Raw genomic sequence first — 16823 nt, 5'->3', positions numbered from 1 at the left:
TAACTATTCTTTGCTGATCGAGATGGTGGTAATTGGAAGACTGTAGGGCTCATTACGGCGTGCAGGGGCCCCACGCCGCTGCCACAGGATCTGTATCTCCACTTGCAGCGGCGATCCGATCGTCAGGGAGCCTTCCACGTTTCCCTTGATTTCTTTGCATTTGTTCGGAGGGCCATACACTCCTGTCGGGGCCCTATCTGCTGTCGATCAGAGGCCCTCCACGAATTCTTCTCATTCGCCCGAAAGACTCTGTATGCTTTAGCAGAGACCCACATGTTAACCTACCGGGGTACCCTCGTATGCCCAGGGGCCATTCACATTGGTCTCGGTTAACCTAACGACACACTCACGATGTGCTAATGGACCCTCTTCATTGGTCTAGAGCCCTTCCAATTTCCTAGCACTTGCGGAGGGCTCTTCGGCCATGTCGCGGACCCCGTCTGTTAACCTGCTTGGGCACACTCGATCGTTGGGAGCCCTCCAAATCGGGTCCTGGTTACCTATTATATTCGAACGTACCTAGCGGACACACGTGGAACTATTTCGCGGGCACTATAACTGTGGACATTATGATACGGACGCTTTTTGAGATCGAGGGGCAGAACCACGGGTGGGTTGGACTCAGCATTGGCTAGATTCGACCAGACGCCGCAATGCAGTCATGAAGAGCCCAGAAGGCTGGACACGGACGGCATCGCGCAACCGAATCCGGGATAATCTCGATATGCCACGGACGAGCATCCGCCGGGATAATCTCGATATGTGACGGACGAGCATCCCGGATAATCCCGATATTTGACCGATCATCCGCACGAATGCCTTCGCGTCGTGCCACTTTATCAGAGCTTGCGCACGAGTGAAACCGAGGCGCTGAACACGTCACAAACATGATCGAGTGGATCGAGTGTTAGACCTACTCACCTCCCATCGGGCTCGTGCTACAGATAAATTTGGCAGTTTCATTACGCTAAAGGAAAATACTATCGAAAGGAAGCATGCAAAACTGATCAGACTGTACCGTTACTGTATGCGTCTGTCATCTAGATACGCTTCTTCGGTAAACCCAACCCAACCAATGTCCACCAGCCGTAAACTACGTAGCTCCAGCGGCTTCGCACAGCTGGGCACTTTTCACAAAACCATGCGTTTGCAGCCACTGGTGATGCCATGCACTTTGCAAAATCCATTCGTGTGGGTGCCCAGGACACTTGCCCCATTCAGACTGGTTTACATTTTTTATCACCCGCACTAACACGTCTGTTGTTTCGCTGGCCTCGCCCCGCGAAAGGGACCTTACTGATTGTTCGTCAGGATGACTCGACTGAAACATGCAGGTGATCCGACGTATGTAAATCGCCTGCATGCAGTGAGTTGGGACTATGTTTTAGTTAGGAAAAGTTGTCTTGCTTAACACTTCCATGAATGATAATGACATGTATCTGGAGTTAAGCAATTTCAAGCCCATGGAACAATTTTGAATGAAATATTTTCCAACGGCCGTTTCAGCCAACCAGTTGTAGGTTCCCTTACGTGCAGCTGATCACAAAATGTGAGCACGAGTGGTTTGTGCTAAAAAAAACAACGCACAATCAATTGTGAACGTTTGTATTACAGACAGCTTGGAGCAGAGCTCCAGCCAATGGTTACTCAGCACCTGAGATCATACATACGATTACAACAGAAATGGCCAACTAGCGCAGGGTACACGGAGGCATAGAACTGACGAACATCGTAAAAGTTTCGAGGAAACAACCAAGACGCCATACTTACCCGGGCGTCCTCTGTGTCCGAGGGCGCACCAACGTTTATTCTCGACTAATCAAGCCCGGTGTACAGCCACACCAGGGTTGTTCCCAGAGGCCAGGTGAGCGCCGCCGCGTGACGTTACCGCCGGCCGCAGTATGGACGACAGTGTCCTCCCGAGCGAGCCGCGCCGGGGTGGACCACCCTCGACATACAGACGCACAGACCAGACCCGCCTCCCGCTGCCGCCGTCCGCTTCCCGACACGCGTCCGTGAGCGGGGCACTACAGCAGGCGGCCGCGACATTCCTGACTTCATCATCCTAGATCACGTGCCGCAGTGGCAGTACATCGCTCCGGGATGTATTGTAGCAGAGCACTACAGCCGGCGGCCGCTGCGCGCGCCCGTGAGCAGGGCGCTACAGCAGCGGCCGCGACATTCCTGACCGCCGCATCGACAGTACAGTCACCGGTCCGTCGGCAGCCGCCGCCCGCTCCCGACACGCGCCCATGAGGCAGGGTGCTACAGCAGACGGCCGCGACACTCCTGACTGCCCGCAGTGGCAGAACATCACCAGTCGGTCGGCGGCCGCTGCAACGCGCCCGTGAGCAGGGCGCTACAGCAGGCGGCCGCGACACTCCTGACTGCCGCAGTGGGCAGTACATCACCTTCGCCGGGCACCGAGCCAACCTCGTAGTTGTAGTCCCAGGTAAGCTCTGTGCCGGCGCGGATGTAGGACAGCGCGAAGAACGCCACCCATGGGAAGCGCAGGTCGTGCGTGTCCACGAACACGTTCTGCACGAACACGTTCGGCGAGCAGCTGTGCTGTGAAAGACATGGTACACGGTCGGACGGGAGCCGGGGACAGACGGACTAGGGGCGACACCACCTGAAGCCAAGTCACTCGAGCATACAAGTCCATCAGAACGGTCCACTGTCCGCCCGTCCCGCTGTTCGTCGCAGGCCTGGCAAAGCTGCGCACTGATACCGGGCACGAGCAGACAGAGCACGGTAGGTGTATGCTGCCTTACATGCGAAGGTGCTTAACCTTACACTGGGCGTCTCTGTAACCGCAGATTTTGAAAGGCGCGCGGGCATATGGCTATACAAATGTTGTTTGACCTGGAAATGACCAGCCCATTTACACAAGCATTGGGTAAAATTCTTGTCAGGAAGATACATAAACACATTTGGCCCAGGGCCGATCCATGGGCGTAGCCACCACTAGGACTGGTGGGGTCAGGACCTAGTGGTTTAGGCCAAAGCAGAAATTAAACTCCAGGAAGATTTAAGGCGAGGTTGCGTGTACGGTTCTAACTTCCCAAATTTCACCTCGTGTAAGTTTCCTATTACACCTTTAACAGTAACGATCATTTCTATTGCGCGTCAGATTCAGAAAAATGTCTTGAAGAGCCCACTGCCGCCCAGAACTTACACTTCCGTGAACTATTTTGTTTGCAAACTTGTTGCATACAACAATTGCTACGGCACACCTTCAATACGAATAAAATCCATTCCCGATTGCATTCAATGATGACTGGTTCATGTGACGAGCCCGAATTTAGGTAACACCAACATACATAAACTCATCTTTTGCATAAGAATCTTTTCCAATCCAACGCCTATCGTTGCGAGCCACATCGCTCACGAACATTTAAGAACCTGTTTGCAGCACGTACCTTTGATAGCACGAACTTCTGTGCAAGTCTTTGTCTAAGAAACGTAGTGGCTTAACAGGAATGTTTCACATTTGAAGATTTTGAATCAAACATCAAATATGATGGAACACGTTCACTTGTAACTTTTGGTATAATTTCAAGTAGAAAGGACTGCTCCAGACAACACAATTTCTTTGTCTAGTAAATATGTTCTTCGATGAGTCACTGTTTGATTACGTCATCGGACATTGCACAACACTGGTTGAGAGCCGACTGACGACCATTACATATGAAATTCGAGCTCACGAACGCCAGATATGAACGACTCCAACATCCAACTTTTTTCGACCTTGATCAACGCATGGCTTGGTCAAGGTCAAGTTCCAGGCTGGTCTCCAAAGTGTCCCCAGAACCTAGCTAACCGTTTTTAAGCAAAACGTCACATGCTCATTCAAGGTGAGTGATCTTGTTTGACCTTTTGAAGGCCAAGGTGACCAAAACAATGCAAGATTGCCTTGACTTTTGCATTTGACTAAGCGACAAAGATTACGCTAGGCAGTTTGTTCCTAAAACAAAATGTTGACGTCGGTCATTCTAGGTCAGACCTATTCTGACCTCTAAGAAGTCCATGGAAGATGTATAACGCGGTTCCTGCTATCAATAAATTCGAAATGAGCACCAGCAACTACTCCATACAGCAAGCCCTAGAGTAACAAAACAAGTTGGTTTTGACCTTGGTGTGACCTTTATATCTGACCTTAGGTCAATGTAATTTGCTCATTCAACTGCTGTGTTGCCTAAGAAAGTCTTTCAGAGATGTATGGCTTTGTCTAACACTCCGTTGTTAGATCAGATTGAAGGACTCCCTAGAAATTGTCTTCGCTGAAACCATGGCCTGACTTTGACCTGCCATAGGTCAGTGACCATCGAGAGTACACCTAAATGTTTGATGTTAAACGATCCGCTATGCAATTGTCTACAGCTGTGCAAAACTGGCGCGGCTACACCGCACCGTTCGGAAACCATTCCGGAAAACCTTCGGGGGGTCACTTTGACCCCCCACCCCAGGGCGTGTTAAGAAGGGCAGGGCTGTGAACTGCACCAAAAGGTCTTCAACATGATGCTTTCACCCCAAAAACCCCATATAAAAGGGGGACACCCCCTATAATGAGTCCAACATTATGAACCATGGTTCTGGAAGCCAACCCTATGATGTTTCACATCACCGAGCGTGACCCAGCACAATCACAGCACAGCGCACCCCCACCGAGCGCGGGCCCCATCACGCGACGGAGCGCGGCGCCGTCACGCGGTGTGGCTCACGTTTAGGTAACGGCCCAGGTTGCCAATGGTCTTGGCGTCCATGATGTAGCAGTACTCGTCGGCGCCGAACTGCTCCCGTACTGACTTGTAGTCATCGTCGGGCAGTGAGAGACGGCCGGCGCCCGGTCCGCCCGCCCGGTCCGCCTCTGGGGTCACACGGGCGCACAGCGGGTCAGGACGGGTGGGGACAGCCTGCGGTAAGACCTTTGAGTCACACGGGCGCACAGCGGGTCAGGGAGGGTGGGGACAGCCTGCGGTAAGACCTCTGGGGTCACACGGGCGCACAGCGGGTCAGGATGGTGGGGACAGCCTGCGGTAAGACCTCTGAGTCACACGGGCACACAGCGGGTCAGGATGGTGGGGACAGCCTGCGGTAAGACCTCTGGAGTCACACGGGCACACAGCGGGTCAGGATGGTGGGGACAGCCTGCGGTAAGACCTCTGGAGTCACACGGGCACACAGCGGGTCAGGATGGTGGGGACAGCCTGCGGTAAGACCTCTGGGGTCACACGGGCACACAGCGGGTCAGGATGGTGGGGACAGCCTGCGGTAAGACCTCTGAGTCACACGGGCACACAGCGGGTCAGGATGGTGGGGACAGCCTGCGGTAAGACCTCTGGAGTCACACGGGCACACAGCGGGTCAGGATGGTGGGGACAGCCTGCGGTAAGACCTCTGGAGTCACACGGGCACACAGCGGGTCAGGATGGTGGGGACAACCTGCGGTAAGACCTCTGAGTCACACGGGCACACAGCGGGTCAGGAGGGTGGGGACAGCCTGCGGTAAGACCTCTGGAGTCACACGGGCACACAGCGGGTCAGGAGGGTGGGGACAGCCTGCGGTAAGACCTCTGGTGTCACACGGGCACACAGCGGGTCAGGAGGGTGGGGACAGCCTGCGGTAAGACCTCTGGAGTCACACGGGCACACAGCGGGTCAGGAGGGTGGGGACAGCCTGCGGTAAGACCTCTGGAGTCACACGGGCACACAGCGGGTCAGGACGGGTGGGGACAGCCTGCGGTAAGACCTCTGGAGTCACACGGGCACACAGCGGGTCAGGACGGGTGGGGACAGCCTGCGGTAAGACCTCTGGTGTCACACGGGCACACAGCGGGTCAGGGAGGGTGGGGACAGCCTGCGGTAAGACCTCTGGGGTCACACGGGCACACAGCGGGTCAGGGAGGGTGGGGACAGCCTACGGTAAGACCTCTGGGGTCACACGGGCACACAGCGGGTCAGGACGGGTCTGGGCAACGTGAAAAACAAAGGCATGTGGTGCAGATCGCACAGCTTTGTTTCCAAACAACACTGGTTGCAAACACTTGCAAACAAAAGCAAATAGGAACACGCTCCCAATTGAGACCAGCCTCTTTGCAGCACCGCATACACAAATGAATGAACGCCCATTTCACGCACGACATGCCGATTACTAAAAGGCAGCCAACCAAGTTTGGGCCATAAGCGATAGCCCATCGCCCGACTTAAAGGGTGTTTGATACCTGTCTCTGCTTTCTTATTGTCGGACTTTGCTGTAGTATCTGGTGGCGCAGTTTTCTTTGCTTCCACGCTCTTGGAGACGGTAGTTTTCTTTTTCTTCGTTTCTTGCTCTTCCACTTCCTTTGATTTGGCTTGCCGTGACCTGATTTGGGACAGATCAGTTGCCGATTATGACAATAAACTATATCTGCACCTGCACCAACCGTGAAAAGAGGCTTTGGCATCACTCATGAAATCGTCGAATGTCATTTTTTCGCCAAATGATGGCATTTGTGCGATTGGGAAGAAGAGAAACGCTGTGCACGTGCTAATACAAAACCTGACAAGAACAAAAGCTCGAGCACTTATTACAGCTGTAATACAAAGGAATATTAATTGACAAGTACAGCTAATCACTGATAAAGTACATTCCCAACAACTGCAAATCAGGACCATACATTAAGAAGTAGAAATGAGTCCGCTGTCATTGTGTACGTAATGGTTTATACAGACGTCGGCTGCAGCTTCACGTTACAGCTGCCAGACAGGCAGTGGGCCAATCAACCGAATCTTGATCAATCTTGAAGCATTATCGGTGTGTACGCTAAGCGCACGCAGTATAGCACATATACTCTACGGGCAAAGAAATCAAAGTTCGACACTTTCACAGCCCCCCTCCCCTCCCCCATACAAAAGCATACTAATGGCTTACACACGTTCATCTGCGTAGCTTATTTATCAGCGCAGTGTAACAATTACCGACAGGAAGATGCAATTCAAACCTGATACATTGGAGTCGAACACATGTGGGAACCATTCGTGGTGTCTAAAAGACGCACGGAGGTAGGGGGGTCGGTTCGTGAGTTTGCTAACAAAGTCCACTGGTGTGGCTTTCAGACCTTAACATCCCCGCTTAAAAAATGGGAGCCTGCGGGTATGGCCACCGGCACGGGCCAATGGCCGCTTCACACAATGGTGTTGAGCTTGTGACATCTGCGTCGAGTGATCTGCACAACACGGTGTACGCCTACGCTGACACCGGTCCGACGCCGGTAACTGCTACACCCAGCCAGCTATGACATTTAATCTTGAAACACGTCCCAGAGGACATGGTCCGCGCCAGCGACCGAGCGCCGGCCGCACACACCGCCTCACGCTGTGCTGGTAATACGGCTGTGCGTCTCCCTCGCCACGACCGTGTTCGTCTAACGCCGCTGCGACATCGGGCGTCGGGAGCTGCGACCAGTTTCAACAGGAACTGCGGTGTAGTTTTTCCGCGTCAAAGGAGTTTCACGCTGCCTTCGTTAATAGAGTGGGGAGCACTAGATTCTGCTGAACTTGACATGCTGCCATACAATCCCATTTATCAAACAGCGTGCGCCCAAATGCATTGAAAAAAAGCAACGGGGTCGTTTATGGAATTGCGCTTAGTATTGTTTAACGTCACATGCAGCTGCAATCGGCGGCAACGACGGTATCAGTGTCTAAAAAGCGTGACGGCCCAGACGGGCCAAGACAGGTCACTGTCCTCCAATATCATACAACTTTGTCTGCACGCCTTTATCTTCTAGGGACTTTTATCCAGAAGCAGAGCGAAGACAGTTGCACTGATCATGGTTAGATGCGCACACCCGATGGACTCCATCTGTGTGGCGCTCCACAGCATCATTTCGTCCGCGCGCGCGACAACGGTGTCATTCACAGCGCGTGCAAAAAAGCAAACGCACATATTAAGAAGGGAGACTTTTCATCTATGCAAAAAACACAAGATGTGTTCAGGATAATCCTGGCCGGGGTTCGACCCCGTCGCCACTACTTCAATTTACTTAGCATCAATCGAGAGTGGGATGGGTGACAACCGTGAAATTCAAAGGCTTTGATCTACATTGGGGTCAACGCACTTTCCTTGCATCAATTTACAAGCATAACCTGCCTAAATTGTTCGTCCCCATGGCTTGTGTTGTCCGTTCCCACATCTCAATAGGTTAGAGCGCCTGCGTGTCGAGCCAACCCGTGGCGAGGTAGGCTCAAGTCGCTTTAAGCTCTCACTATTCGTTGTTGACGTGTATGGCCTGCGACCGGTGGCCGCGCTAAAGGTCAGGTGACGTCAGAGGCCAGGACGAACCGCGTCGAGCATTGCAGCATGTCAAATTGTTGGCCCCAAATTCTGCCGATGACCTGGTATTGCCTGACCGGATGATAGGGGCCAAGCCCACAGAACAAACATTGCTTAGCACCAGTTCTGACCTCAGAAATCCATCCATTCAAAAGGTTCGGATTGCGTCTTGTGCAATCCGAGTTTTTTATACATGAATCTCAACATGTGCCACATTGCTTTTTTTTAAAAAAAGCCCTTTGTCGCAGACTCAATGGGTGTCATCCGCTGTTGGAGGAGGGTTACCAATGTTTCTAGCTAGCCTTCGCCGCCGGGCAGCGACAAGATGACTACCCAAAGTAGCTGATTCCATGTCCACCGCAATGGCATGATCTGATGATGATGATGATGATTGAGGCTTTCGGGCGCGCCCACTGCCCTCGCCATGATGGCATGACCTGAAGGCCTGGTATCCAACAGCGTGTCGTCCGCTCAGGCGGCAGCCTGTTCCACCTCGTCACACGGCCCTGGTCATCAGGCAGCTGGCGCTCGCCCCTGCGCCGGCGCCGGCTGGCGCGGCTCACCTGTTGGAGCGGCGCAGGTCCTGGTCGCCGTGCCACCGATCTCCTTGCGCGGCACAAAGTCGTCGTCGCGCGCGGCGCCGCGCCGACGCGTCGACTCGGACGACTGCGGCCCGGAGGAGGAGTCGTCGTCCTCGGCCTCAGGCGAGCCGTCGTCTGGCGTCAGACACGGCAGACGTCAGGGGATGGCGGCGGCGGCTGTACCTCAGGCCGCTCCGAACACGACGTCAAACGCTTACCAGTCACATACGTACACAGTCATAACCTGACGCGGCAGGTGGTTTAGAATATGACAACTTACGAACGATATGACAACGATATGACGACTACGAATACGACATGACAACTACGAACTATGGTACGAATTGAGTTTACCAAAATCAATCCGTGATCCGTGCAATTTTTCATAATTTTTCATTTTGAGGTCAAATCCGTGAAAAATGTCGGCACACCCGCCCGCTTTATCCTGTATCTTCACTATTGCTACGCGCTTTCTATCTTGCTGTAACAATTCATCATATTTTTGACGTTAGCATGGACCCCAGGATACAATATTCCGTGCGTTCTACCTAAACAAGTTAGGGAGGTTATTTTGCACGCCCAATCAATTTAGGCTACTTATATGACAATATTACGAATCCAAACTGAAGGCACCGAGTTGCTTTCGGGAGAGTTGGAGCTGGACCGGGCGGCTAGACCGTGCATTGGTGGTCTGAATTAGAGCCCTTTCGACCGAAAATGATAATTTCAGGGCTATGGGACGAAGGAAAGTGGTTGTCGGTGGGGCAGGCGTGCATGCGCGTGGAATGCCAACCGCCAAGCTTAAACCCTTTACCCTGCGCATGTCCGCTGTGTACCCGGTCGGGATCCCCCTCCCCACGGGGCTCTCGGCCCACTCGTGGCCGACACATGCAGCCTGCCCCATGCAGCCCCCCCCCCCCCCGCTGTCCGGTCGAACAGTGTCGCTTCGCAGCCCACCTGGTCTCGTTCCGTACGGGTACGGTGTCGGTACGTTGAATAGTAGGCACGGAAATTGCACCGGATATCCGTACTTCGTGCAAGCTCACAAAAGCTCCTTAGAATGGCGGTCCTCAGCGAACGGCACCGGTGCTTCCGCCAACCCACAAACATCACGACGCGCGAGGATGAAGTCGCTTGGGTGCAGTGAAGGTAGGACACAGCGGCCGCTGTGCACTCACAGCGACAGCGACCGTTGTGCACTCGCAGCGAGCAGCGACAGTGGCCGCTGTGCACTCGCAGCGACGGCGATGCTACTGACGACCGACCAGCTCTTGGGTCGCGATGCATACGCACGTCGAACAGCGGGCTGCTGTGTGCCGTTTCTGGTGTGCTTTTTGGCCACACGTCCATCCAATCATTAACACACGCATGCCCAGAAGGGAAGATCCGCCGCGTTCTTGCTCAGTACGGCTCGTGATGAAGTCAAACCTTTGTTGAGCTATCGCAGAGGACATGCGTGGGGCGGGGCGGCAGCCACTGACCGTCTGATTTGTCGTCGTCCTGTTTCTCGTCGCTACTGCTCTGCTCGTCGTCGACCACGTCCGACTCGTAGCCCTCCTTGAGCCGCTCTAGCACCTCGATGTAGTCCAGCTCGGCCAGGTACTCGTCGCCATAGTTCTTGCCGTCCTGTGGCGTGGTGGCGAGCCCGGATGAGCACGCGCCAGGCTCCAGCGCGGGCCGGGACAGGACAGACAAATGGGGGCAGCACCATAGGACAGGCCCCAGAGCGGGTCGGCGGCCACAGGGCAGACAACAGGGGGCAGGACGGCCCCGGCGCCTCACGACTGGCGCTAGGCCCTGACGTCTCCCCACCAACGCCAGGCCCCGACGCCCCCCAACTAGCGCTAGGCCCCGACGCCTCCCAACTGGCGTTAGGCTCCGACGCATTCCAACTGGCGTGGGCCCCGGCGCCTCCCGACCGGCGTCAGGCCCAGGCGCCTCCCGACCGGCGCCAGGCCCCGGCACCGCACGCACCTCGTTGGCACCGGACTCTGTGAGCAGCTGCCCGGCGTACACGCAGATGAAGCCGCCCTTGGGGATGTCGTCCAAGCAGCGGATGCCCCAGCCGCGGCGCAGTGTCTTGAACACCTGCAGGCGCAGCCGCAGCGGATGCTGGCACACCCGGTTCAGGCAGCTGGAGCGGCACTTACACCTGCCGGGAGCACGCACACGGCCGTCCAACAACACGGCACGCACACACAAGGCAGGCACAACCACGCCAGCTGCACCAAAAGGCATGAAACAGATGCGAAAGATAGGCGAACACCGGTACGCATTACACTCGTCATCACCTGGGAAAACGTTCACCAAACCCAAGGCACATCAACAAATGTGATCTGACGCCGCGTACAGACCAGAATTAGCACATGGTACGGCACGCATGCCTGGGCCACAGACAAACATAACAAATACAACCAAGCATGACGTTCACGATGTAGAATCTAAAAGCTTTTGTCGCAATTTTATGAATCAGTCTTTTCTACACATCAGGTACAAGTTCACTTCACCATTGCCTATCACAACGCTTCCTCGCGTCGTCCCCGTCCACTCCCCGGCGTCCACCGCTACGGAGACGGACTAGCGCACCTGTCGTTGCACTCGTAGATGCCGGTGATGACGTTGCCGTTGATGAGGCGGCGGTAGTGGTAGCCGGCCGTCTCGTCCACCTGGCCGGTGGGCCCAAACGCCGTGCCCTGGATGGTGGACTGCCAGCAGGAGCACTTCTGCTTGTCCTGACGGCGAGGCGGGCCGGCCGGTCGGCGGCGGTCAGGGGCGGCGCGCGCGCGGGCCCGGCGCCGGCGGCGCTCGCCGGTGTCAGGGGGCAGTGTCATCCTTCGCTGGCGGCGTCGGGTCCGCCGCCCGCCGGGCCGCGTCAGAGTCGCAGCGGCGGGCCTGTCCGGCTGTCCGGGCGCCGCCGCCAGAGCCTCGAGACGGCGGCGGCCGGGAACGGCCGCTCGGTGTCGGCCCCTGCCGACCTGGCCGGCCTCAGACCGCGGCCCGGCCCGGTCAGGCGGGGTCGTGACCCGACCCGGCGCGCCGCGGACCCGGACGGCCGCCGCTCAAACCTTTTACTGTTCATCATGGCGTCGCCGAGACAAAGGGCGCGGTCTCTTCAGGTGCACATTACACGTACGAATTCGCAGCGCACCCGATGAACACCGCCTCCTCGGCGGGACGAGCGGGCAGCGGGGCCGGCCGCGTACCTGGCAGTCGTCAGTGCAGTCGCAGCAGGTCAGGAAGTTGGAGTCCAGGTTGAGCTGCACGCCACTGGTAGGCAGCCGCCGCGTGCTGTACTCCACGTAGTCGGGGTAGTCGCGGTTCAGCGAGTTCACGCACGACACCGCCACGTTCTCCTTCCCGTAGGATATGTCCTGCCAACGGCCTGGCGTTACTCAAACCAGCGACAAACACTTGCGCCCATCCGCCTTAAGTCCCGAATCCGCACCAGCTGGCCACAGAGCCGCTTCGCTGGGCCTGGCAGGTGGGTGGGGGTACGGGAGGAGTATGACGTTCCTGGCACCTCAACATGCGGGGTTAACACGAAGGTAAGGCGTAACGCGAGCCGACGCGCTGCCTCCAGCATCTTGCGTCCAACCGCACTGAGCGGACTGTGCTACCAGTCACAGAAGAACGCACAACGCCAGCCACCGACTGCTGTCTTGAAGTGAGACCGGCCACACCAACTCGGCTAACCTTAATGCTGCAGAACTTCCTGGCCGGCTCGAACTCGGTGAAGCAGTGGACCCAGAAGTCGAAGCAGAAGCAGTCGATCTCCAGCTTGCAGTCGGTGCGGCGCAGATAGGTGAACACCTCGTCGAGCGAGCGGAGGCGGCGGCCGCACGGCGCCCGGTACAGCACGGTCCGCTTGCTGGTCCGGTGGCGCACGATCTCGCTGCCGAACACGGCCGGCCGTCAGCCCGCGCGGCGACGGCGTGACACGCCCTGACACCCAGCGGCGGCAGCTCCCAGCACACTCCAGCGCGGCGGCACCAGCGTGCTGCCCTGATGCTATGCTCGCTAACTTTCAGCTCAGCGTGTCTTCAGCATCGTCCGTCCGAGAGAGAGCAGCTACTTGCCCCAAGGGCCCGACGCCGTCCTCCCATCACAACCGCGAGTGTCTGGACAACGAAACCCAACAAACCGAACGAAAAAACGCGAGAGTCGATATGGTGGTTCTTTTCTGCTATCTGACACAGAGCGGCATCAAGTCACACGGACCTAAAACTGTACCTGCACGTTAACCAATGGATTCGACAAGCACCTTATCACAGTACAAACAGAATAACGCGTGCGTCGCTCGGTGGTGACGCCGCAGCACTGCGGTCAGCCAGGCCGCGTCCGGCGGCCGCCTTACCGTATCCAGCCGCTCATCATGGGCATCAGCAGCGGGTTGACGCCCTTGAGCCGGGCCATGTCGACGCTGAAGTTGCGGATGCAGGCTCGGCCGCAGGCGTGCGGCTGCAGGCGCCGCGGCGTGACGCGAGGCTTGCTGCTGATCTGGCGACAGGCGGACAGCTGAGCGGTGACGCCGGCTACCCACTGACGCCCAGCGAAGGCTCGCCCGGCGGCGCTCAGTCCCACCCGGCCGCATGTCAGCAGTGGGGCCTCGCCGGGCCCGGCCACCCACTGACGCCCGGTCAAGGCTCGACCGGCGGCGCTCAGTCCCACCCGGCCGCATATCAGCAGCGAGGCCTCACAGGGGCCGGCCATGAGTCACACCGACAACCGTCACATCGCCACGGGACGTTCGAAAGCCACACGGAAGGCACACCCGCATGATTCCATTTATCCGATCACTCATGCGCACAATGACTGGAATGAACTAGCTTCGTTATTCCAGCATGCCTGCTCCCTGGTCTCGACACCAATGAGACCAGGTTCGAACTTAGCGCACCTGACCGACAGGAGCGCGGTGGTCGGCACCCCGCGCCGGCCGGGCCCAGCCGTGCCCTGGCTTGACGTGCCTCACCTCTGTGATCTGGCCGTCGCCCTCCATGGGTGAAATGGGCGAGATAAATCGGTCGGTGGGCGGCGGCGGCGGCGTCACCTCCTGCGCCGCCGGCGTCGTGCTCTTGCGGGCGACGGCGCGCGGCGGGCGGCGAAGCGCCGCCGCCGCCGCCGTCTCCTCGGCCGACTCTTCTTCTTGCTCAGAGTGTCGAGTGTACTCGACGTATACGCGATTTTTCTGAAGATAAGCCGGCCCGGTGAGCGGCGGAGCGGGTGGCGGAGGCTTGGACGGACCGGCCGCCGGGAGACAGAACGCGGTCTCACACACCGGTCAGGCCGTCAGGCGCCATGGCGTGGCAGCGGCAATGTTGGGCTGCTGGCAGCTTGTTCGTGCCAAACGGTCAATCCGTTACTGCAGCTGCACAACATGATGAGTGGGCGTCTTGCGATTGGCAGTGACAAAAGTATAACCAACATTAAGCCACTCGAAAGATTGCTTTTACTGACAAGCCCCCGATTACACTCGTGCACAGCAACAAGATCAGCGACGTTATAGCGACCAGCATTTCCCAAACTTGTTGCACAAGTGAACGACATCAAAATCAGCTGGCCAACGCTGCTTCCCCGGAGCTCGGCGCGCCGGCCTGTCATGGCCGGTCACGCGGTGCCGCCGCTGACCTTGCCGACGTTGACGGCGTTCAGGATGTTCCTGCGCGCACCGGTGCCGAGCTTGCGCGGCTGGTGCGACACCAGCTCGGCGTACATGGGCGCCAGCCGCGTCGAGCCGCGGTAGATCCACTCGGAGCGGCGCTCCGACTCGAACGCCATCTTGACCAGCGAGGCGTCCACCTCGGCCACGCGCGCCGGCAACCACTTGCCTGCCGGCCGGGCGCAGTCGGGCGTTACACACCGGAATGGTCCGCGACGCACGCCGGCGCGCATCACGTCCGCGGAGGCGGCTCTGGTACAGAGGACTGCAGCCAGCGCAGATGCAGCACGGTCCGACGTCGGCAGCTATCGACAGGGCACCAACAGAGAAGCTGCCTCCTCTCGGCAGCTATCGACAGGGCACCAACCGAGACGCTGCCTTCTCTCGGCAGCTATCGACAGGGCACCAACCGAGACGCTGCCTTCTCTCGGCAGCTATCGACAGGGCACCAACAGAGACGCTGCCTCCTCTCGGCAGCTATCGACAGGGCACCAACAGAGACGCTGCCTTCTCTCGGCAGCTATCGACAGGGCACCAACCGAGACGCTGCCTTCTCTCGGCAGCTATCGACAGGGCACCAACAGAGACGCTGCCTTCTCTCGGCAGCTATCGACAGGGCACCAACAGAGACGCTGCCTTCTCTCGGCAGCTATCGACAGGGCACCAACCGAGACGCTGCCTTCTCTCGGCAGCTATCGACAGGGCACCAACAGAGACGCTGCCTTCTTTCGGCAGCTATCGACAGGCCACCAACGGAGACGCTGCCTTCTTTCGGCAGCTATCGACAGGGCACCAACAGACACGGTGTTGTTTCGCGATTGCAGCCAACGCCGCGGGAGCAGCCAACCCGTCCACCGAGCCGGCCCCGGGGTACGCGCGGCCTGCGCAGCCGCCAGCTCTCACCGCCCCACTCGGTCTTCACCACCTGGCCCTTCTGCAGCTTGACCATGGGCCGCTCGGGGAACTGGGCCAGGTACTTGGCGACGAACTCGCGACAGTCCGGGTGCACGTCGTCGGCCACCACCTTGGAGGGCTGGCAGATGAGCTTCAGCTCCCGGTGCTGCACGTACGCCGCGTACCCGTCGTCGAAGAAGATCAGGTACCTGCGTTGTGGGACCACACGCACGTCATGTAAGCGCGTTCCATGACCGACGGTAATGATCGGCTATGTGCGGATAACGAATACTGCGATGTCTACTGACACATTTGATAAGATGTTGCGGGCATTGTACGTGCGCCATTATGCGACTGGGAACACCGCCACGAATGAGCACTTCCTGTGCAACTGCCGGTACATCAAGCATTTGACGCTGGCTGCTCCAGCACATAAGGTTTAAGCAGCGACCACTTTGATGACATATTACAAGGAACATCAACGAAAATGAGCTAGGCAACTTAGGCCCTAAATGTATGCGTGCTAGGTGAACATTACACCAACTGTAAGTGGCCACGTCACCATTGGGTCTCCGGTACGCTCATAACGGCACATCAGGACGGCCGACGACAGCGGAGCGGCGCACCTGTAGCCATTCATGGTCTTGGGCGCCTCGGCGATCGTGCCCGAGTAGAATGTGGGCGTCTGTTGCTGATGGTCGCGGAAGGCGGCCACCACCCGCACGCCCACGTGCAGCCGCACTGTCGACTGGCTGACGTACGCTACCTCTGAGCCCTCCACCACGCGGTTCTTGTTGGAGGTCACGCGCGGCGAGTCGAACTTGACGCGGAGCTGCATTCCCTGCACGGACCACAGCGGAGCTACCGTCACCGCCCGTCGCGGCGACGACAGTCAGGCGACACCGCCTGTCACGGCAGTGACGGTCAGGCGACACGGCCCGTCACGGCGGCGACAGTCAGGCGACACGACCCGTCACGGCGGCGACAGTCAGGCGACACGACCCGTCACGGCAGCGACAGTCAGGCGCCACGACACGTCACGGCGGCGACAGTCAGGCGACACGACCCGTCACGGCGGCGACGGTTAGACGACACGACCCGTCACGGCGACGACAGTCAGGCGACACCGCCCGTCACGGCGGCGACAGTCAGACGATGCCGCCCGTCACGGCGGCGACAGTCAGACGACACCGCCCGTCACGGCGGCGACAGTCAAGCGACACACTCCGTCACGGCGGCGACAGTCAGACGACACGACCCGTCACGGCGGCGACAGTCAGACGGCACGACCCGTCACGGCGGCGACAGTCGGGCAACACGACCCGTCACGGCGGCGACAGTCAGACGACACGACCCGTCACGGCGGCGACAGTCA

At 57.8% G+C, this 16823-nt stretch overlaps 1 protein-coding gene across 1 annotated transcript in view; it reads right to left on the bottom strand.

Moving 5' to 3' along the window:
* Positions 1 to 2359: 2359 nt before the first annotated feature.
* The window catches only part of LOC119107951 (histone-lysine N-methyltransferase eggless-like), a 32767-nt gene continuing 18303 nt past the window's right edge, over positions 2360 to 16823 (bottom strand). The window contains 17 exon segments of the mRNA XM_037231541.1: positions 2360 to 2400; positions 2403 to 2568; positions 4725 to 4870; positions 6225 to 6364; positions 8881 to 8949; positions 8952 to 9033; positions 10380 to 10524; positions 10873 to 11050; positions 11485 to 11630; positions 12102 to 12269; positions 12592 to 12790; positions 13253 to 13395; positions 13868 to 13939; positions 14006 to 14083; positions 14524 to 14723; positions 15458 to 15657; positions 16075 to 16289. Of these exon segments, the coding sequence (XP_037087436.1) occupies positions 2360 to 2400; positions 2403 to 2568; positions 4725 to 4870; positions 6225 to 6364; positions 8881 to 8949; positions 8952 to 9033; positions 10380 to 10524; positions 10873 to 11050; positions 11485 to 11630; positions 12102 to 12269; positions 12592 to 12790; positions 13253 to 13395; positions 13868 to 13939; positions 14006 to 14083; positions 14524 to 14723; positions 15458 to 15657; positions 16075 to 16289 (2388 nt within the window).

Source organism: Pollicipes pollicipes, unplaced genomic scaffold (genome assembly GCF_011947565.3).
Source record: "Pollicipes pollicipes isolate AB1234 unplaced genomic scaffold, Ppol_2.1 Scaffold_6686;HRSCAF=7923_pilon_pilon_pilon, whole genome shotgun sequence".
In the NCBI taxonomy this organism is placed as follows: Eukaryota; Metazoa; Arthropoda; class Thecostraca; order Pollicipedomorpha; family Pollicipedidae; genus Pollicipes; species Pollicipes pollicipes.
The sequence above is the reverse complement of the archived record's forward strand: the minus strand, read 5'-3'. Positions and strand labels throughout refer to the sequence as shown.